Here is a 20,282-nt window from a genome sequence, read left to right on the forward strand (position 1 = left end):
GTTTTTGCCCGCAAAATGGATAACCTCACATTTATCCACATTATACTGCATCTGCCATGCATTTGCCCACTCACCTAACCTGTCCAAGTCACCCTGCAGCCTCTTAGCGTCCTCCTCACAGCTCACACCGCCACCCAGTTTAGTGTCATCTGCAAACTTGGAGATATTACACTCAATTCCTTCATCTAAATCATTAATGTATATTGTAAATAGTTGGGGTCCCATCACTGAGCCCTGTGGCACCCCACTAGTCACTGCCTGCCATTCTGAAAAGGACCCGTTTATCCCGACTCTCTGCTTCCTGTCTACCAACCAGTTCTCTATCCACGTCAGTACATTACCCCCAATACCATGTGCTTTAATTTTGCACACCAATCTCTTGTGTGGGATCTTAGTTAACCACGGATGGTTCTCCCTTGTCTTAAAATCTTTCCTTCTCACTGGAATATATTTTGGTGAGAGTTATGAACTGTCTCCTTAAATGTCTGCCACTGTTATCAATCGTCTTACACTTTAATCTATTTTCCAAGTCCATTTTAGCCAATTCTGCCTTCATACTTATGTAATCGCCTTTATTTAAGATCAGGACACTGGTTTGAGATCCAACTTTCTCATCCTCCAACTAATTTTGAAATTCAACCATGCTATGGTCACTCTTTCCTTGAGGATCCTTTACTATGAGATCATTTATTAATCCTGTCTCATTACACAGCACCAGATCCAAGATAACCTGCTCCAATGTTGGCTCTGCAATGTACTGTTCAAGGAAACCATCTCGGATACACTCTATGAACTCTTACTCAAGGCTACCTTGACCAATTTGATTTATCCAATCAATATGAAGATTAAATTAACCCCTGATTATTGCCGTACCTTTCTTACAAGTCTCCATTATTTCTTGATTTATACTCTGTCCATCAGTGTAGCTACTGTTTGGGGACCTATAGACTACGTCCACCAGTGACTTCTTCCCATTATTTCTTATCTCCATCCAAACTGATTCTACATCTTGAGCTTCTGAGCCAATATCATTTCTCACTACTGCACTGATCTCATCCTTTATTAACAGAGCTACTCCACCTCCTTTTCCTTTCTGTCTATCCTGCCGAGTTGTCACGTACCCCATAATATTTAGTTCCCAGCCTTGGTCACCTTGCAACCACGTCTCTGTAATGGCTATCAGATCATATCCATTTATATCTATTTGTGCTGTCAACTCATCTATCTTGTTACGAATGCTGCTCGCATTCAGATAAAGAGCTTTTAATTTTTTCTTTTTACCATTTTCCCTGCTTTGACCCCAGTTTCTGACACACTGTTATTTTTATACACTCTGTCCCTTCCTGTCGCACTCTGGTTATCATTTCTCCCACCGGTACCCTGCTCTATTGCCTTCTCCTTGCTCTTTGAAGTTTTACATTTCTGCTCACCTGAGCATTTAGTTTAAAGCCCTCTCTACAGCCCCAGTTATTCAATTCGCCAGGAAACTGGTCCCAACATGGTTCAAGTGGAGCCCGTCCGAATGGAGTAGCTCTGTCTTATCCCAGTACTGGTGCCAGTGCCCCATGAATCAAAATCCATTTCTCCCCCACACCAGTCTTTCAGACACGCGTTCATCTCTCTGATCTTATTAACCTATGCAAATTTGCTCGTGGCTCAGGTAGTAACCCAGTGATTATTATTTTTGTGGCTCTGCTTTCCAATTTAGCTCCTAGTTGCTCATACTCCCTCAGCAGAACCTCTTTCTTTGTTCTATCTATGTCATTGGTACCTACGTGGACCACAACAACTGGATCTTCTCCTCTCCAGCCCAGAGGGGATGTCTTTAACCCTGGCACCGGGCAGGCAACACAGTCTTCGGGACTCATGCTCTCGGCTGCAGAGAACAGTATCTATCCCCCTAATGATACTATCTCATACCACTACAGCATTTCTTTTTACTCTCCCCACTTGAATGGCCCCCTGTAGTACGGTGCTGTGGTCAGTTTGCTCATCCTCCCTGCAGTCCCTGCTCTCGTCCACACAGGGAGTAAGAACCTTGTACCTGTTGGTCAACAGCAAGTGCTCAGGTTCCTCCATCGATATCTCCTGGGTCCCCATACCTTCTTCACTCGTAGTCACACCCTCCTGTCCCTGACCACGGACCAAATTTGAATGAATTAATCTAAGGAGTGCAACTGTCTCCTGGAACACAGCGTCATGGTAACTCTCCCCCTCCCTGATGTATGGCAGTGTCCGTAGCTCGGACTCCAGCTCATCAATACGGAGCCGAAGTTCCTCGAGCCTCCAACACTTACTGCAGATGTGGTCGCCGTGGACATCAATGGTGTCCACCAGCTCTCACATGTTGCAGCAGTAACACATCGCATGCCCTGCCATCTCTAATGTATTTCATTAATTAAGTTTTGACATTTTTGAACGTTTAGTTTTTAATCCCGGTTCTTAATTTAAACTAATGCCCAAGGAAGAGAGAAATACGCACCAACCAATCACTTCCCTGCTTTCCTGTTATGTCACCCTTTGAATCTTTTTACTTCTCGTCCTCCCAGGTCAGTTGGTGCTGTTCTGGCTAGCCGCTTGTTGTGCTGCTCCTCCCAATTTTGCGTCCTTTTATCTGGGGTCTGACCTCCCACTGCTTGTTGTGAGAGGGTTGGAGTTAGTGGTTAGGGAAGGCAGTTTGTGGCGGGGACCAAAGACAATGGCTTCGGTCCTCCCAATATTTAATTGGAGAATATTTCTGCTCATCCAGTACTAGATGCCGGACAAGCAGTCTGACAATTTAGAGACCATGGAGGGGTCGTAAGAAGTAGTGGAGAGGTAGAGCTGGGTGTCGTCAGTGTACATGCGGAAACTGATTCCGTGTTTTCGGATGACATAGCCAAAGGGCATCATATAGATGAGAAATAGGAGGGGGCCAAGGATAGATCCTTGGGGGACACCAGAGGTAACGATGCGGGAGCGATAAGAATGGAACCAGTCTCACCCAACTGGCCGATGGTGGAGAGGTGTTGGAGGAGGATGGAGTGGTCAACCGTGTCAAAGGCTGCAGACAGGTCGAGGAGGACAAGGAGGGATAGGTTACCTTTGTCACAGTCACAAAGGATGTAATTTATGACTTTGATGAAAGCCGTATCAGTACTATGGCAGTGGCGGAAACCAGATTGAAGGGATTCAAACATGGAGTTCCGGGAAATATGGGCACACATTCAAGGACTTTAGAGAGGAAAGGAAGATTGGCGATGGGGCGGCAGCTAGCAAGCACAGTAGGGATAAAGGTTGGTTTATTGGGGAGAGGGGTGATTGTAATATCTATATATAGCTCCACCCTATGGTAATGCAGCCATTGCTGTTTACAACAATAAAGAAGGAACAGGTCACCTGACAGGTTCCTGAAGTTATCAGCCATCTTAGAGCCTGTGTGTTTGTGAGGTCATACAGAAGATATCACATGATTTGCACGATTGAACAAGAGGGGGACAGTACCTGAGGAGAGAGAACCGTTAACAACATCGGCTAACATGGGAGCCAGAAAAGGAAGTTGGGTGGTCAGCGGTTTCGTGGGAATAGGGTGAAAGGAGCAGGAAGTGGGTCTCATGGACAAGATGAGGAGAGCCTGGAGAGGTCATGAGGGGAGAACAGAGAGAAACTGGGGAAAGATGTGGGCTAGGGCAGGGGGGAACCTCAGAGGAAGTTTGGCCCGGTGGGCTAGGGGAAGGAAGGGAACTCGCAGAGGCAGCTGATTGGATTGTCCATGAGCTCCTCACACTTTTTGTTGGAGGTGAGTGTGGTGGAGACAGGGGAGAGGGGTTTAAGAAGCAGTAGAGAATAGTAACCCGGTGTTATCTTTGCATCCTAGAATGATCCTGGAATAGTGAGCAGTTTTGGCAGACAGGAGTAGGACCCCAATAGTGCTTTATGTGGTCCAGCTAGATCTGGCGGTGAATGGCTAAACCAGCTGTCCACCACATCCCTTCAAGTCTGTGCCTCTTGGATTTGAGGGAGCGATGAGGGACATACCGGGGGAACGGCCAGGGTGAGAGAGAGTAATGGTTTTAATAGTGTGAAGATGGTATTGCTTAAAAAAAACTAAAATATTGAAAAACTTTTAAATTTCACAATAAATCCAACAGAGAGGATTCACCTTCACAGGATTATCAGGGCTCATCTTGGTACATTTTTATATCCTTAGAGCATCTAAGGGACAAGTATACCCACCTGATCTACAATTTAAAAAGACCGGCTTAGAAAAGACTCAAAAAGAACAAATTATTATTACAATTAGAAGTAGATGAAAAGTTGAGAAATACTGAGTACTATGAATAGCTCACCTGCTTATAAAGTTGGCGCAGATACATGATTTCCTCAACTGTACCCAATGAAATCAGTCGGAACACTTTAACATCTCTGCATTGTCCAATGCGATAAGCTCTGCAGTGAGGAAGGGACAAATGTATCATCATCAATTTAAAGCCTAGGCTCTTTTAACTCCTGGGCCTTATTTACATCTCACTGGCCAGCTGCCCACCTGAATTAGGCAGAAAAAGGAAGCAGGGCAGCTTGGCGACTGCCTGTTGCCACTCAGGTAGATAGTGGTGGGAGTTTCATGGGATGGAAGGGGGTCGGAGCAGCAGAGGGGCTTCCTCCTGCAGACCACATTTCACTGAGCCGGGCAGTCACAACGAACACCCTGCAGAGTTGCCGGTTCCTAGGGTCCTGATTCGCATGTATTCATGAGGCTCCAGCCTGAGGCAAGCACCTCGGCCTCCTAAATAAAGGACCTAATTAAGATAGCAGCGGGCAGGAATAAAGCGGCAAGCTATCAAGAGTGATTTTAAGTGCGCGACAGCCTAGTCGGGCACAGCGGATTAAAATCGATCCCTAGAATTTTCAATCTGCTGTCCCTGTACTCTAGGGGGTCTAGGGAGTCTTTGAAATCATGAGATTTCTGAATTTTCTGCAACAAAAACAGTGGGAGGAAAATTGCGGTCGGAGGCTTCCTTCGTATGAACGCCTCCGACCCCCAAAAAATCTACGAAAGTCCTGGTGGTCTTGGGGGAACGTAGGATTCCGGTCGGAGGCCTAGATTCGCTGCGCAGTGCACAGAGAGATGTCTTTAATGTATGTACATGCATGCTTCAGTCACGTGGGCCTGGACTATGCAGTTTTCTCATTGATAAAAATGGGAACTCTGTTTGTACGAGTTCTCATTACTATCAATGAGAAAACCACCTAAAACACCGAAACACAGCATAATAAATAAATAAAACACCTCACATATTTAAAATTAATTGAATTTAAATGTAATTAAATGTTTTAGAACAAATATATATTTTGGGGAATTTTTAAAAATATGTTTTAATAGGGTTAAAAATAAACTTATCTTAATGGACAGGGTTTTTAATATAAAAATGAGTGTTGGAATTTAATTTTTAATTGTTTTAAAAATATTACTTGCACCTGCTTTTGCCAAGCGTAAAAGTTTGAAGGACAATTGTTGGGCATGAGTTGGGCAAATAGCCGCGCAGATGCCCTTCTCCCGGGGATGCAGAGGATCTGTATGGAGAAATCTTGACAAATCAGAGAAGCCGGTTTTCGGCACATGCACATTGCGGCCCGGAAACCGACTTTTGCGAGGCCTCGCGAGTCTGTATGCACCACTGTTTTTCTTTGAATAGCTAATGCTATATTTTGAAAGTGAAGATGGGGCTCCATGGGAACGTGTTAATATTTGCAGGGGCGGGGGGCCGGGAGGGGGGGGCGTTCCCTCACATGGAAATGTTTATTAAACTATTGGACTAAGGCAATTTCATTTATAGACTACAGGTGCAGCATCCAGAATCCAGAACCCTCGGGACCGAAACAATTCCGTATTTCACGTTTGTCTGGACTTTGGATCATCTTTCTGACATCACGAATCCGGAAACACCCGAGCCCAGGTTCGGGTATTTCTGGATTTTGGAACATTAGAGTGGGGGGGGGGGGGGGGGCTCACCGGGGAGCTGTTCAGGCGGGCCCCGCCGCAAAGGAGCTGATCGGGTGGGCCCTGCTGCTGAGGAGGAGCTGATCGGGCGGGCCCTGCCAAGGAGGAGGTGTTCGAGCGGGCCTCACCGAGGAGGAGGTGTTCGGTCGGGCCCAGCCAAGGAGGAGGTGTTCGGGCGGGTCCCACCGAGGAGGAGGTGTTCGGGCGGGCCCCACCGAGGAGGAGGTGTTCGGGCGGGCCCCACCGAGGAGGAGGTGTTCGGTCAGGCCCAGCCAAGGAGGAGGTGTTCGGGCGGGTCCCACCGAGGAGGAGGTGTTCGGGCGGGCCCCACCGAGGAGGAGGTGTTCGGGCGGGCCCCACCAAGGAGGTGTTCGGGCGGGCCCCGCCGAGGAGGAGGTGTTCGGTCGGGCCCCACCGAGGAGGAGGTGTTTGGGCGGGCCCCGCCGAGGAGGAGGTGTTCGGGCGGGCCCCGCCGAGGAGGAGGTGTTCGGGCGGGCCCCGCCGAGGAGGAGGTGTTCGGTCGGGCCCCACCGAGGAGGAGGTGTTTGGGCGGGCCCCGCCAAGGCGTTCGGGCGGGCCCCACCGAGGAGGAGGTGTTTGGGCGGGCCCCACCAAGGAGGTGTTCGGGCGGGCCCCACCGAGGAGGAGGTGTTCGGTCGGGCCCCACCGAGGATGAGGTGTTCGGTCGGGCCCCACCGAGGAGGAGGTGTTCGGGCGGGCCCCACCGAGGATGAGGTGTTCGGGCGGGCCCCACCGAGGAGGAGGTGTTCGGGCGGGCCCCACCGAGGAGGAGGTGTTCGGTCGGGCCCCACCGAGGAGGAGGTGTTCGGTCGGGCCCCACCGAGGAGGAGGTGTTCGGGCGGGCCCCACCGAGGAGGAGGTGTTCGGGCGGGCCCCACCGAGGAGGAGGTGTTCGGGCAGGTCCCACCGAGGAGGTGGTGTTCGGGCGGGCCCCACCAAGGAGGAGGTGTTTGGGCGGGCCCCATCAAGGAGGTGTTCGGGCGGGCCCCACCGCGGAGAAGGTGTACGGTCGGGCCCCACCGAGGAGGTGTTTGGGCGGGCCCCGTCGCGGAGGAGGTGTTCGGGCGGACCCTGCTGCCAGGGAGGTGTTCGGGAGGGCCCGCCGCCGAGGATTTATTCGGGCGGGCCCCACCGAGGAGGAGGTGTTCGGGCAGGCAGGAGAGGAGGACCCGAGGTATGGGCAGCAGCGGCGTGGCGAGTAGCGGTAAGGCAAGACCCGAGGTCAGGCAACGGTGGGACCTCGAGGTCGGCAGGGTCCGGATTCCGGAACATTTTACGGATTCCGGATGACCCTGCCACCAATCGGTCCAGAGTCCGGAACATTCCAGAACTCCAGATTTTGGACGCTGCACCTGTATTAAGAATTTTACTTTTAGTCGTCAAGGCCCCATGGTTGGTTGTTGCTGCCTGGAATAAGTCAGCTTGTCCACACAGGTAGGGAAACCAGATGAAGAGTTGTCATTGTGGCCACAGTTACATGGCCACAAGTAGCTGGCAGAATGCAAGCTTTAGGAAGTCTGGGAGCAGCATGGCCCTTAGGAAAATATAGGAAGACCTCAAAAAAGGCACAAATAATTTGATCACATACCTGTCAATAGCTTGCAGATCATTAGCTGGATTCCATGTGGGGTCAAACAGCACAACAATATTTGCTCCAACAAAATTTAGTCCTAACCCACCAGCCCTGTGATGAAACAAAAACAGATGTAGATACAGTAATTTACCTTTTTTAAAGAAAAATTAACTGAAATGATTTCACAATCTTCAAATTCTACACAGCTTACATTGTGGACACCAAGCAAATGTTGATGTTTGGTGTGCTGTTGAATTCCTTCACTATCCTAACCCTTTCCTCCGTCTTGGTTTTCCCATCAAGTCGTCGGTAATCCAACCCGGTTGCCATGCAGTATCTCTCCAGCACATCCAAAAGCTGATGGAACACAAACATTTTACGCAAACATGAAGCAAGCTCAGTCAGTTCTGCACATTGCCCACTTCCTGTTTAGACAGTGAAGCATCTCTCCACTGCCTTACTTTAAACCGGGTACAGAATTAAATGCTTCTTTTCAAACATATTGGATTTATAGTGCCGCAATGTAAATTTTAGTTGAGATGGAATTAAAGTTTTTGTATTTCTCCCTCCATATTGAATTAAGTTGTCTTTTCAAAAGCTGCTTTCGTATTTTAAATGCAATCGGCAGTAAACACCCACTCTCCTGCCTTGAGCTGCACTCTGGAAGGTAAGTGGCTTGACTCATTGTTCTGCTAGAGGCAGAGACTCATTTTCTTTATGAATCTTGGGACTTGCTCAAAGATTTATAAGCTATTTTCGCCCTGTATCTGATGGAAAAGTAAACAAGGGTGAGTGGCAGCAGGAGGCCCGTATAGTGCTGCTCCCTCGAAACAGCAGAGCAAGATTTAGAGCAGATATTAAAGAAAAAACGTAGAGACTCAAGGAGATAAATTTACCTTCATTTGTCAAAACTCACTGCTTTAAACATTGCTTTACAATAACATCAACGCTTTAAAAAAATTAGCAATCAGGGAAATATATATTAGAAAAAGTGAAACATTTGTGCAATAATCTACCATGCAAGATAGTAAAAAGTACAAAACTGGGAATATTCAGAATACAATTGGCTACAATGATGGATGAGTTCATGTACTTAAGGGATGAGATTTAATTGGTTGAATAATCCTTTCTCCATCTCTTACTTCTGTTTTTATATGCACCCATATGGCTGTTTTGATATGGATACGACTGAAGCAATCTCTCACTGACATTCAGGGATGGATCGAGGTTCAAAATAATAAATAAAATCACATTTATCTGTCTACATTATGCATGAAAACATGATCAGAAAAAGAAAAGAAATACATGTAATCAATACACTTACTCTTCAATATGCTACATATGCAAAAACCACAAATGAGAAAATAATTGATTCAGATATGTTTTAAAGTTTATACTTTCTCCTTGATGTGAGCCATTTGCAAAATATCATCAGACATGCCCGGAGTAAGAATGGGACAATTTCAGACACCAGGGAAGGGTGAGTGTTTTTTTTTGTAGTAAATCATGTGATACCTGTATTGGGATCAGTTAAAATGGGTAATTGAAGAAATGGAATCACAGAGAATGCGGCAAACCTTAAAATAAAATAAAAAATGCAACCACAATGTTAAAAGAATAAACAAGAAACTTTCCAGAGCTGAAATCCTTATGATGAATATAATATCAGCTCTGAAGCTTGCCACAACCAAGCAAATTGCTTTGTAAAGCTTGTATTTTACTTAATCTATAAATCACGTTGGGGCATGGACTGATTTGTAAACCAGGATCACTTTGCAGGGACTAGTTGTCAATTTATAACTGGGGATATAAAGACTGAGAATTAATGACAGGGAAGGGCTTTGATAGGGTAGATGTGGAGAAACTTTTTTCACTTGTGGGTGAGTCCAGAACAAGAGGGCAAAAATATAAGTTATCCACGAACCGATCAAATAAAGAATTTAGGAGGAATGTTTTTTATAGAGTGGTGAGAATGTCGAACCCACTGCCACATGGAGTGGTTGAAGCAGATAGCACTGATGCATTGAAAAGGCGGCTTGATGCATACGAGAGAAGAGAATAGAGGAATACGAGGGCAGGGTGGGATGAGATAATGAGAGTGGTGGGGGGTTGTGTGGGGTATAAGCATCGGCACAGACCAGTTGGGCTGAATGGCCTGTTTCTATGCTGTAGATTATATGTAGTAGATTTGTGTAAAACTCCTACGTAAGACAGGATTTTAACCTGCAGATTGAAAGCTTGTTGGCTTTGATGGCTATGAAATGCAATAAAAATATAAATATTGGAAGCTTGACTGTCTACGTATTATCTGAAGTGGCTGAAATAAATACTCAGGAAGTATAAACTACCTCTTTAAAAAATAACTTTGCTTTTGAGAAGTATAACAGATTGAATCATTAAAAAAAACAAAAAGATGATTGGATGGCCACATGGCTAAAATAAATTCATGTTTAAAAAAGCAGACAGTTATTGTCATTTTTTTCATTTTAAAAAGTATGTTTTTCTCCCCCACAATGCTCTCCCTTACAAACACTTGCTCTTGCGAGCAATTCTCTGGTAATTCACCCAACAATTTCTAAACAATCTGTTCCTGAAGTATAACTACTTTTTTGCAAAAAATATGTTCTCACAACACTGGAAAGGAATGGCAATTTTGACTGACCAAATTTGATGCAATATTCGGCATTTACATTTTATGAATTCTCAGGCAAGAGTTCATTAACAAGTACAAAAAAAGTGGAAATTGCATTATATTGCTGAATAGAGTTTTTACTATAGAGATAAATCCCCAATTTAGTTTTATATTAAAACTATCAAGTGTATATAATGCAACATCCCAAATCAGAACTTTTAAGAATTGTTCGCTGTAATTTGTCACTAAAGCCACATTTACAATGGCAATTATGGGACTCACCAGAAAATCCAATCTCAAAATCCGAATGTAAATTCTTCAAATTATGCCAAATTGCCCAGCTTCATATCGTGCTACTTCTGATGGCGCTACTCCAGAATGGCAGGTGGGATAGCAGCTCCCTTGGGAATTCTCCCCAAACGAGCCCTCATCTGACTATCTTCCACCTCTCTCTCCCTTAACTCTGCACGGCAACCCCCCCGCGCCCCCAATGTCTAAGCCCCCTCTGGTCCTAACTCCGACCCTCAAAGTACTCTACCTACCCCTTAAACTGTGCTGCAAGGGCCCACTGCCCATCCCCCACCTGCCAGGCTGACCTCCTCACTGCCAAGTCCTTCCACCTGGACCCTCACTTCTTGCTCCCCACGGACGACTCAGCTGCTCCATGCGACCCCCGGCGATCTCAACGGTGGTGAGCCTTTGACCAGCTTCCAAAACAGGTTTGGGTCGACCTCACGCGCGAGCCTTCCCTCCGGGCCTCCACCCATCAGCGACGACCAGGTCTCCCTTCATCCACCGGTGACCCGGCCTCTCCTCCCCCACCGGTGACCCGGCCTCTCCTCCTCCAGCGACGACCCGGCCTCTCCTCCCCCACCGGTGACCCGGCCTCTCCTCCCCCAAAGGTGACCCGGCCTCTCCTCCCTCAGTGGTGACCCGGCCTCTCCTCCCCCACCGGTGACCCGGCCTCTCCTCCCTCAGAGGTGACCCGGCCTCTCCTCCCTCAGTGGTGACCAGGCCTCTCCTCCCTCAGTGGTGACCCGGCCTCTCCTCCCTCAGTGGTGACCCAGCCTCTCCTCCCCCAAAGGTGACCCGGCCTCTCCTCCCTCAGTAGTGACCCGGCCTCTCCTCCTCCAGCGGTGACCCGGCCTCTCCTCCTCCAGTGGTGACCCGGCCTCTCCTCCTCCAGTGGTGACCCGGCCTCTCCTCCCCCAGCAGTGACCCGGCCTCTCCTCCCCCACCGGTGACCCGGCCTCTTCTCCCTCAGTGGTGACCCGACCTCTCCTCCTCCAGCGATGACCCGGCCTCTCCTCCTCCAGCGACGACCCGGCCTCTCCTCCTCCAGCGACGACCCGGCCTCTCCTCCCCTACCGGTGACCCGGCCTCTCCTCCCCCAGTGGTGACCCGGCCTCTCCTCCTCCAGCGGTGACCCGGCCTCTCCTCCCCCAGTGGTGACCTGGCCTCTCCTCCTCCAGCAGTGACCCGGTCTCTCCTCCTCCAGTGGTGACCCGGCCTCTCCTCCCCCAGTGGTGACCCAGCCTCTCCTCCTCCAGTGGTGACCCGGCCTCTCCTCCCCCAGCAGTGCCCGGCCTCTCCTCCCCCAGCGGCGACCCGGCCTCTCCTCCCCCAGCGACGACCCGGCCTCTCCTCCCCCACCGGTGACCCGGCCTCTCCTCCCCCACCGGTGACCCGGCCTCTCCTCCTCCAGTGGTGACCCGGCCTCTCCTCCCCCAGTGGTGACCCGGCCTCTCCTCCCCCAGTGGTGACCCGGCCTCTCCTCCTCCAGCGGCGACCTGGCCTTTCCCCAGCGACGACCCGGCCTCTCCTCCCCCACCGGTGACCCAGCCTCTCCTCCCCCAGTGGTGACCCGGCCTCTCCTCCCCCACCGGCGACCCGGCCTCTCCTCCTCCAGTGGTGACCCGGCCTCTCCTCCCCCAGTGGTGACCCGGCCTCTCCTCCCCCAGTGGTGACCCGGCCTCTCCTCCTCCAGCGGCGACCTGGCCTTTCCCCAGCGACGACCCGGCCTCTCCTCCCCCACCGGTGACCCGGCCTCTCCTCCCCCAGTGGTGACCCGGCCTCTCCTCCCCCAGTGGTGACCCAGCCTCTCCTCCCCCAGTGGTGACCCGGCCTCTCCTCCCCCACCGGTGACCCGGCCTCTCCTCCTCCAGCGGCGACCTGGCCTTTCCCCAGCGACGACCCGGCCTTTCCTCATCCAGCGGCGACCTGGCCTCCCTTTCCCCAGCGGCGACCTGGCCTCACCTGCTCCTGCACGTAGTGAGCACAATGGCTGTGGTCACTCTGACCTCTCTTCCTTCCACAAAATGGACCTCTGACCTTCCAAATGCCTGCCCCCAGCCAAGCCTCGGATCACTTACCATCTCACCGAAGGGCGCTGCTCAGCACCGAGCTTACGGCCCACATCTCGCCGTAGATAATTAGACTCATACAGCAGTGCCTGTTCTCCAGTCGTCTTGGACCCTCTTGCCACTGGACCAAGACCTTGCTCAGCTAAGCCCGTGTGATAGCCGGTGTGCAACGGCCACCTCACGTTAAAAGAACTCACACACAGGCATCTTACCCACTTCAATATGAATTTCGGGACTGGAACGTCAGGACCCTCATGAACAACTCCAACAGCGACAGGCCGGAATGCCGCACCACCATAGTTGCCCGGGAACTTAAGACGCTTTGATGTCGACATCGCCGCCCTAAGCGAGACCCAGCGGACAGGGGAAGGCCAGCTCAAGGAACAAGGTGGAGGTTACACCTTCTTCTGGAAAGGCAAACCAGAGGAAGAATGCCACTTACACAGAGTCGGTTTCACTATCAAAAACGAGCTGGTCGACCGCATCAGAGACTCCCCCTGCGGGATTAGCGAACATCTCATACCTCTCCGACTCACCCTATCCCGGATCCAATGCGCCAACCATCAGTGCTTACGCCCCAACACTCGATGCAACAGATGAGACCAAAGAGGTTTTTACGACAACAAACTGATCCTCCTCGGCGATGTCAACGCCAGGATCGGCAAGGACACAGCCCTCTGGGGAGGCGTGATCGGCAGAGAGGGGGTCGGGAAAGCTAATTCCAGCGGTACCCTGCTCCTGACAAAATGCCTAGAGCACGACCTTGTCATCACTCACACCTTATTCCGCTAGAGGGACAAATACAAGTCACCGTAGCAACACCCTCGCTCCAAACACTGGCACCTACTCGACTATGTCATCGTTCGAGCCAGAGTTCGCAAGGATGTGTGCATTACCCGCTGACGACTGCTGGAAGGACCACCACCTAATCCGTTCCATCATCATCAACATATCCCCAAAGCAGCAATGGTAGCAGAAGCAGTGCCGTAAAAAAGTCAATGCCGGGGCACTCAAAGACCCAGCTAAGAGAGCCCTATACAGCCAGAGACCTGGCGACCCTTGATGACCCCGAGACGCAGAATGTCCACAGCGCTTGGTCTGCCCTCCAGGCCACTATAACCAGTGCCTGCGAAGAGACGCTGGATCACTCAACCAGGAAACACCAGGACTGGTTTGATGAGAATGACCAGGAGATCCAAGAGCTAATAAATCGCAAGCGCAGGGCATTTCTGAACCTAAAACAACAACCCAATTCGGGAGCAGCAAAGCAACATTACAGACAGCTTAAGGCCGAGGTCCAACAAAAAACCCGCGATCTAAAGAATAAATGGTGGGTGGAGAAAGCACAGGAGATTCAGCAGCTGGTCAACAGCCATGATGTGCGAGGATTTTTTACCGCAGTCAAGGCCATCTACGGCCCAAGCACCCAAGGTCCCACCCCACTGCTGGCCAAGAACAGGGAGACACTCATCAAGGACCCGCTGCAAGGTGCACTTCGAAGATCTCCTTAACCGAGACTCTGCCTTTGACTCGAATATTCCCGACTCCATCCCGCAGCATACTACCTGCCATCATCTCAGCAAAACCCCAGCCCTGCAAAATGTAACGCCAGCTCAAGAACAACAAGGCAATGGGAGCGGATGGAGTCCCCACTGAAGCATTGAAGTATGGCGGAGAGGCATTATTGGCACGAATACATGATCTCATCTCTCTCATCTGGAAGGAGGAGAGCATGCCGGGAGATCTCAGAGATGCAGTAATCGTGACCATCTTTAAAAAAGGGGACAAGTCTGACTGCGGCAACTACAGAGGAATCTCCCTGTTATCAGCCACTGGGAAAGTTGTCGCTAGAATCCTCCTCAACTGTCTTGTACCTGTGGTTGAGGAGCTCCTCCCAGAGTCACAGTATGGATTTTGTCCACTATGGGGTACAACGATCGTGATTTTTACGGCGCGACAGCTGCAAGAAAAATGCAGCGAACAACACCAACCCTTGGCCTTCTTTGACCTTACAAAGGCTTTGACACTGTCAACCACGAGGGACTACGGAACATCCTCCATTTCGGCTGGCCTCAAAAGTTTGTCACCATCCTTCGCCTGCTCCATGACAACATGCAAGCCATGGTCCTTACCAACGGAACCATCACAGACCCAATCCACGTCCGGAGTGGGGTCAAACAGGGCTGCGTCATCGCGCCAACCCTCTTCTCGATCTTCTTCGTTGCAATGCTCCACCTCACACTCAACAAGCTCTCCGCTGGAGTGGAACTAAACTACAGAACCAGTGGGAACCTGTTCAACCTTCGTCGTCTCCAGGCCAGATCCAAGACCGTCCCAACCTCTGTCGTCGAGCTACAGTACACGGACGACGCTTGTGTCTGCGCACATTCAGAGACTGAACTCCAAGTCATAGTCAACATCTTCACTGAGGCGTACGAAAGCATGGGCTTACATTAAACATCCGTAAGACAAAGGTCCTCCACCAACCTGATCCCGCCACACAGCACTGCCCCCCCCAGTCATCAAGATCCACGGCGTGGACCACTTTCCATAGCTCGGGAGCCTATTATCAGCAAGGGCAGACATAGACGACGAGGTTCAACACCGCCTCCAGTGCACCAGCGCAGCCTTCAGCTGCCTGAGGAAAAGAGTTGTTCGAAGATCAGGCCCTCAAATCTGCCACCATGCTTATGGTCTACACGGTGATACCTGCCCTCCTGTATGGCTCAGAGACGTGGACCATAAACAGTAGATACCCCAAATCGTTGGAGAAATACCATCAACGATGTCTCCTCAAGATTCTGCAAATCCCCTGGGAGGACAGACGCACCAACGTTAGCGTCGTCGATCAGGCCAACATCCCCAGCATTGAAGCACTGACTACACTCAACCAGCTCCGCTGGGCGGGCCACATTGTTCACATGCCTGACACAAGACTCCCAAAGCAAGCGCTCTACTCGGAACTCCTACACGGCAAGCGAGCCCAAGATGGGCAGAGGAAACATTTCAAGGACACCCTCAAAGCCTCCTTGATAAAATGCAACATTCCCACCAACACCTGGGAGTCCCTGGCCAAAGACCGCCCTAAGTGGAGAAGTGCATCTGGGAGGGCGCTGAGCACCTCAAGTCTCGTCGCCGAGAGCATGCAGAAATCAAGCGCAGGCAGCAAACCAGACTCCCCACCCACCCTTTCCTTCAACAACTATCTGTCCCACCTGTGACAGAGACTGTAATTCCCGTATTGGACTGTTCAGTCACCTGAGAACTCACTTTTAGAGTGGAAGCAAGTCTTCCTCGATTTCGAGGGACTGCCTATGATGATGGCTTCTGATGGGAATTTGGAGGTACTGCTATGTAAATCCCCATTAGGTTTGCACTTACAGCTGCACCCACTTCTTTTACTTTGAACTAAAAAACAAGGCAAAAAGCCCTGCGCCCTCTCTTTAAAAAAAAAAATCACCTTTCCCGTTGACTATTACATTTTGCTCAGTAAAAGCTAAATTTGTTATAAGGTATAAATCAAATACAGGTGTTTAATACTAAAGCAAAAGTTCAGTGTAAGTGGATGTCATAAATTAAAAAAATACTTACCCATGCCAAAAAATTACAGGAGGACATTAATAAACTTACAGAATGGACATATAATTGGCTAATGAAGTTCAACACAGATAAATGCGAGGTATTATATTTTGGTAGGAAGAATAGGGAGGTCACATATTACTTGGTGGGTGAGAGTCTAGGTGGGGTAGAGGAACAAAGGGATCACGGGGCACAAATTGCTAAAAGTTGAGACACAGGTTAGTAAGACCGTAAAAAAGGCAAACCAAGCACTTGGGTTTATTTCTCGAGGTATGGAATTGAAAAGTAAGTAAGTTCTGCTAAACCTTTTTGTAACCTTGGTTAGACCACGCTTAGAGTACTGCGTACAGTTCTGGTCGCCATATTATAAAAAGGATATAGAGGCACTGGAGAGGGTGCAGAGAAGATTTACAAGGATGATACCAGAAATGCGAGGGTATACATATCAGGAAAGGATGAAAAAAGAAGGCTGAGGGGTCTTTAAAATTATGAAAGGTCTTGATAAGAGTGAATAGAGAGAGAATGTTTCCAGTTGTGGGGAATAGCATAACTAGAGGCCATTAATATAAGATAGTCACCAAGAAATCCAATAGGGAATTTAGCAGAAAATTCTTTACCCAAAGAGTGGTGAGAATGTGGAACTCACTATCACAGGGAGTAGTATAGATGCATTTAAGGGGAGGCTGGACAAACATATGAGGGAGAAGGGAATAGAGGGTTCTGCAGATAGATTTAGATGAGGAAAGACGGGAGGTGGCTCGAGTGGAGCATAAACGCCGGCATGGACTGGTTGGGCCTGTTTCTGTGCCATATATCCTATGTAATTCTATGCTAAAAATATTGGCTGTGTGAATTTTAATAGGGTTCTCCTGTTTATCCATTGCAACTTTGGTGCAAAATCCAATAAAATGGCGTTTCTGTTGTTCTTCTGCCAAGTTACAGCAGACGAGCTGGAGAACCTATGTAGAAATTCAGCTGTGCAGAAATTGTGAGGGACACGGTGAACTTACACCTTCCAACTGTAATAAACATTCCTGTCTGAAATGCAGCGCGACAAAGCTTAGATTTTATATCAATTTTGATGTTCCTCGTAATATTCAAAATTAATATACTCGGGAAGAAAGCATTTATAACACTAGTCCTTTTGATGGACTCTTCCAAATATTATTAATTCTACAAGATTTTCTGACAAGGCATGAGTGTGTGTTACAGCCTTTCTTAGTCTGGATTGACGCAATAGCTCCAGTGGGGAAACAAAAAACTGACATGGTCTGTTCAAGATAGCAACCAAAATTAAACTAACTGACCACAGGCTGGATTCGATAGTTTAACAAGACAATAAATTATAGAAGTTGTGTGAGATACACGTGAACAGTAGCATAGTGGTAATGATACTGGACTAGTCATCCAGAGGCACAGACTAATAATCCAGAGACGCAAGTTCAAATCCTACCACGGCAGCTGAGGAATTTAAATTCAGTTAATTAAATAAAAAGCTACATAAGAAATAGGAGCAGGAGTAGGCCACATGGCCACTCGAGCCTGCCTCGCCATTCAATAAGATCATGGCTGATCTGGTCTTGGGCTCAGCTCCACTTCCCTGCCCACTCCCCATAACCCTTCACGCCCTTATCGCTTAAAAATCTGTCGATCTCCACCTTAAATATATTCAATGACCCAGCCTCCACAGCTCTCTGAGGCAGAGAATTCCACAGATTTACAACCTTCTGAGAAAAGAAATTCCTCCTCATCTCAGTTTTAAATGGGCAACCCCTTATTCTGAAACTATGCCTCCTAGTTTTAGATTCCCCCATGAGGGGAAACATCCTCTCTACATCTACCTTGTTGAGCCCCCTCATCATATGTTTCAATAAAATCACCTTTCATTCTTCTAAACTCCAATGAGTATAGGCCCAATCTACTCAACTCCTTCATCTCAAGAATCAACCCAGTGAACCTTCTCTGAACTGCCTCCAGTATATCTCTCCTTAAATAAGGAGACCAAAACTGTATGCAGTACTCTAGGTGTGGCCTCACCAATACCCTGTACAGTTGTAGCAGGACTTCTCTGCTTTTATACTCCATCCCCCTTGCAATAAAGGCCAACATTCCATTTGCCTTCCTGATTACTTGCTATACCTGCATACTAACTTTTTGTGTTTCATGCACAAGATCCCTCTATACTGCAGCATTTTGTAATTTTTCTCCATTTAAATAATAATTTGCTTTTTTATTTTTTCTACCAAAGTGGATAACCTTACACTTTCCCACATTATACTCCATCTACCAAATTTTTGCCCAACCACTTAGTCTGTCTATATCCCTTTACAGATTTTTTGTGTCCTTCTCACAAACTTACTTTCCCACCCATCTTTGTATCATTAGCAAACTTGGCTAAATTATACTTGGTCCCTTCATTCAAATCATTAATATAAATTGTAAATAGTTTACGCCCCAGCACAGATCCCTGTGGCACCCCACTAGTTATTGTTTGCTAACCGGAAAATGACCCATTTATCTCGATTCTCTGTTTTCTGTTAGTTTTAAAGTTCATAACAGTACTCAAAGATATATATAATTCCCATCCATTGATGCTCCATGATATCTAATTTGTCTCTTGTAAGCATGTCGACGTCAATCTGATTGGTCTATCTGACCAACAGGGACCGAAGGACAAACCTGCACCAAACTCTTAGCGGCAGCAAGTTCAACTAGGTCCCAGCTCATGTCTACAGCCCCATATCGAAACTCCACTCCCTAGCTTTAGACTGTGGGCTCCCCTTCCAGCCTCCCTCATCACCATCCACCTATTCTGCTGAATTTTTCAGGCACCCCTTTATGTGCTTCGAGTCCAGCATATAATAAGACTAAAAAGGACTCCAGGTATGAGCTGGAAGCGAGAACTGCAAAAATTAGCAGAGCTTGAAGCAGGTCCATGGGGAAAATGGGACCATGCCAAGCAGAGTGAAACCAATGACTTGAACCCAGGAGAGGGAATGCGATTGTTGGGAAGAAGGAAAACAAGAGCAAAATACCGAGATGAGGTGATGGTAGTAAGAAGAAAGAAAACAAAGAGAGAAGGTAAAGATAAAATGCAAAAGGAGGACAGAAAGGCAGAGGAGGAAGAAGGGAAGAGAGGAGAGAACAGAAGACCATAAGAATTAGGAGCAGGAGTAGACCATGCGATCCCTCGAGCCTGCTCCGCCATTCTATAAGATCATGGCTGACCATCGACTTCAACCCCACTTTCCTGCCTGATCCCCATATCCCTTGATTCCCCATGAGTCCAAAAATCTATCTACCTAACAGCACTGTGGGAGTACCTTCACCACACGACTCACCACCACCCTATTGAAGACAATTAGGGATGGGCAATAAATGCTGGCTTTGCCAGCGACACCCACATCTTAGGAATGAATTAAAAAATGGACATGAATTAGTGCCAGCAAGTGGACACACAGACAATTTGCACATGGACCATGGCACAATTGCATGACTGCTGCAGCAGGGCAGGGCTGTGGGGGGCACTATGGCAGTTACACCCGTGCAGTTACTAACTGGTGAGTCAGAAGGAACAGAAGGTTAGGCCTCAATCTGGATACCAGATGCATATTTACTACCAGGAACTGTAGCCTGTTCTCTGTATTTGGAGCAGGCCCATGAGAATAGATATGGAGTGTGTCTTGTTCTGTAAGTAATTCATGTGTGATAACTACCTACAGTCTAACATCAACATCCAACAGATGACAGAGATGCCAGGGTTTGGCAACATAGCCCTGGCCATGGGAGGGGGAGCAGTCCATGAGAGAAATGTGGGATAAAGTCAAAAAAATCCTGAATACTAAATCTATTACTTTTTATCCACGATCAATGCTGCAGGACATCACTCGCAGTTTCAAAATGAGTATATGTCATTTTGTGCAAACTGGATTAAAAAACTTGCTTAAGGAGCTGATAAAGAGGCAAAGGCCTTGATTTTGGTCTATGGTGTACATAAGCTAGGCAGTGCGCAGAGCAATTGCGATGCCCGCCTAATGTTGTCAGCAAGTGTTCTAAAACATTTTGATGGCTGGACCTCATTTGAATATAGTTGGTAAGCTGCCTGCATAATTTGAGCACTGATAGGCAGCCCAC

General features: G+C 48.4%; 1 protein-coding gene across 6 annotated transcripts in view; it reads right to left on the reverse strand.

Moving 5' to 3' along the window:
- The window catches only part of ercc6l2 (excision repair cross-complementation group 6-like 2), a 171,352-nt gene that overhangs the window by 43,840 nt on the left and 107,230 nt on the right, over positions 1-20,282 (reverse strand). For all 6 annotated transcript variants that reach the window (XM_070881961.1, XM_070881973.1, XM_070881966.1 and 3 more), the window contains 3 exons: positions 7,786-7,931; positions 7,590-7,685; positions 4,329-4,428 (listed from right to left, as the gene is read on the reverse strand). In XM_070881961.1, the coding sequence (XP_070738062.1) occupies positions 4,329-4,428; positions 7,590-7,685; positions 7,786-7,931 (342 nt within the window). The remainder of the gene's footprint in view (positions 1-4,328; positions 4,429-7,589; positions 7,686-7,785; positions 7,932-20,282) is intronic.

The sequence above is a fragment of the Pristiophorus japonicus genome, chromosome 1 (genome assembly GCF_044704955.1).
Source record: "Pristiophorus japonicus isolate sPriJap1 chromosome 1, sPriJap1.hap1, whole genome shotgun sequence".
In the NCBI taxonomy this organism is placed as follows: domain Eukaryota; kingdom Metazoa; phylum Chordata; class Chondrichthyes; family Pristiophoridae; genus Pristiophorus; species Pristiophorus japonicus.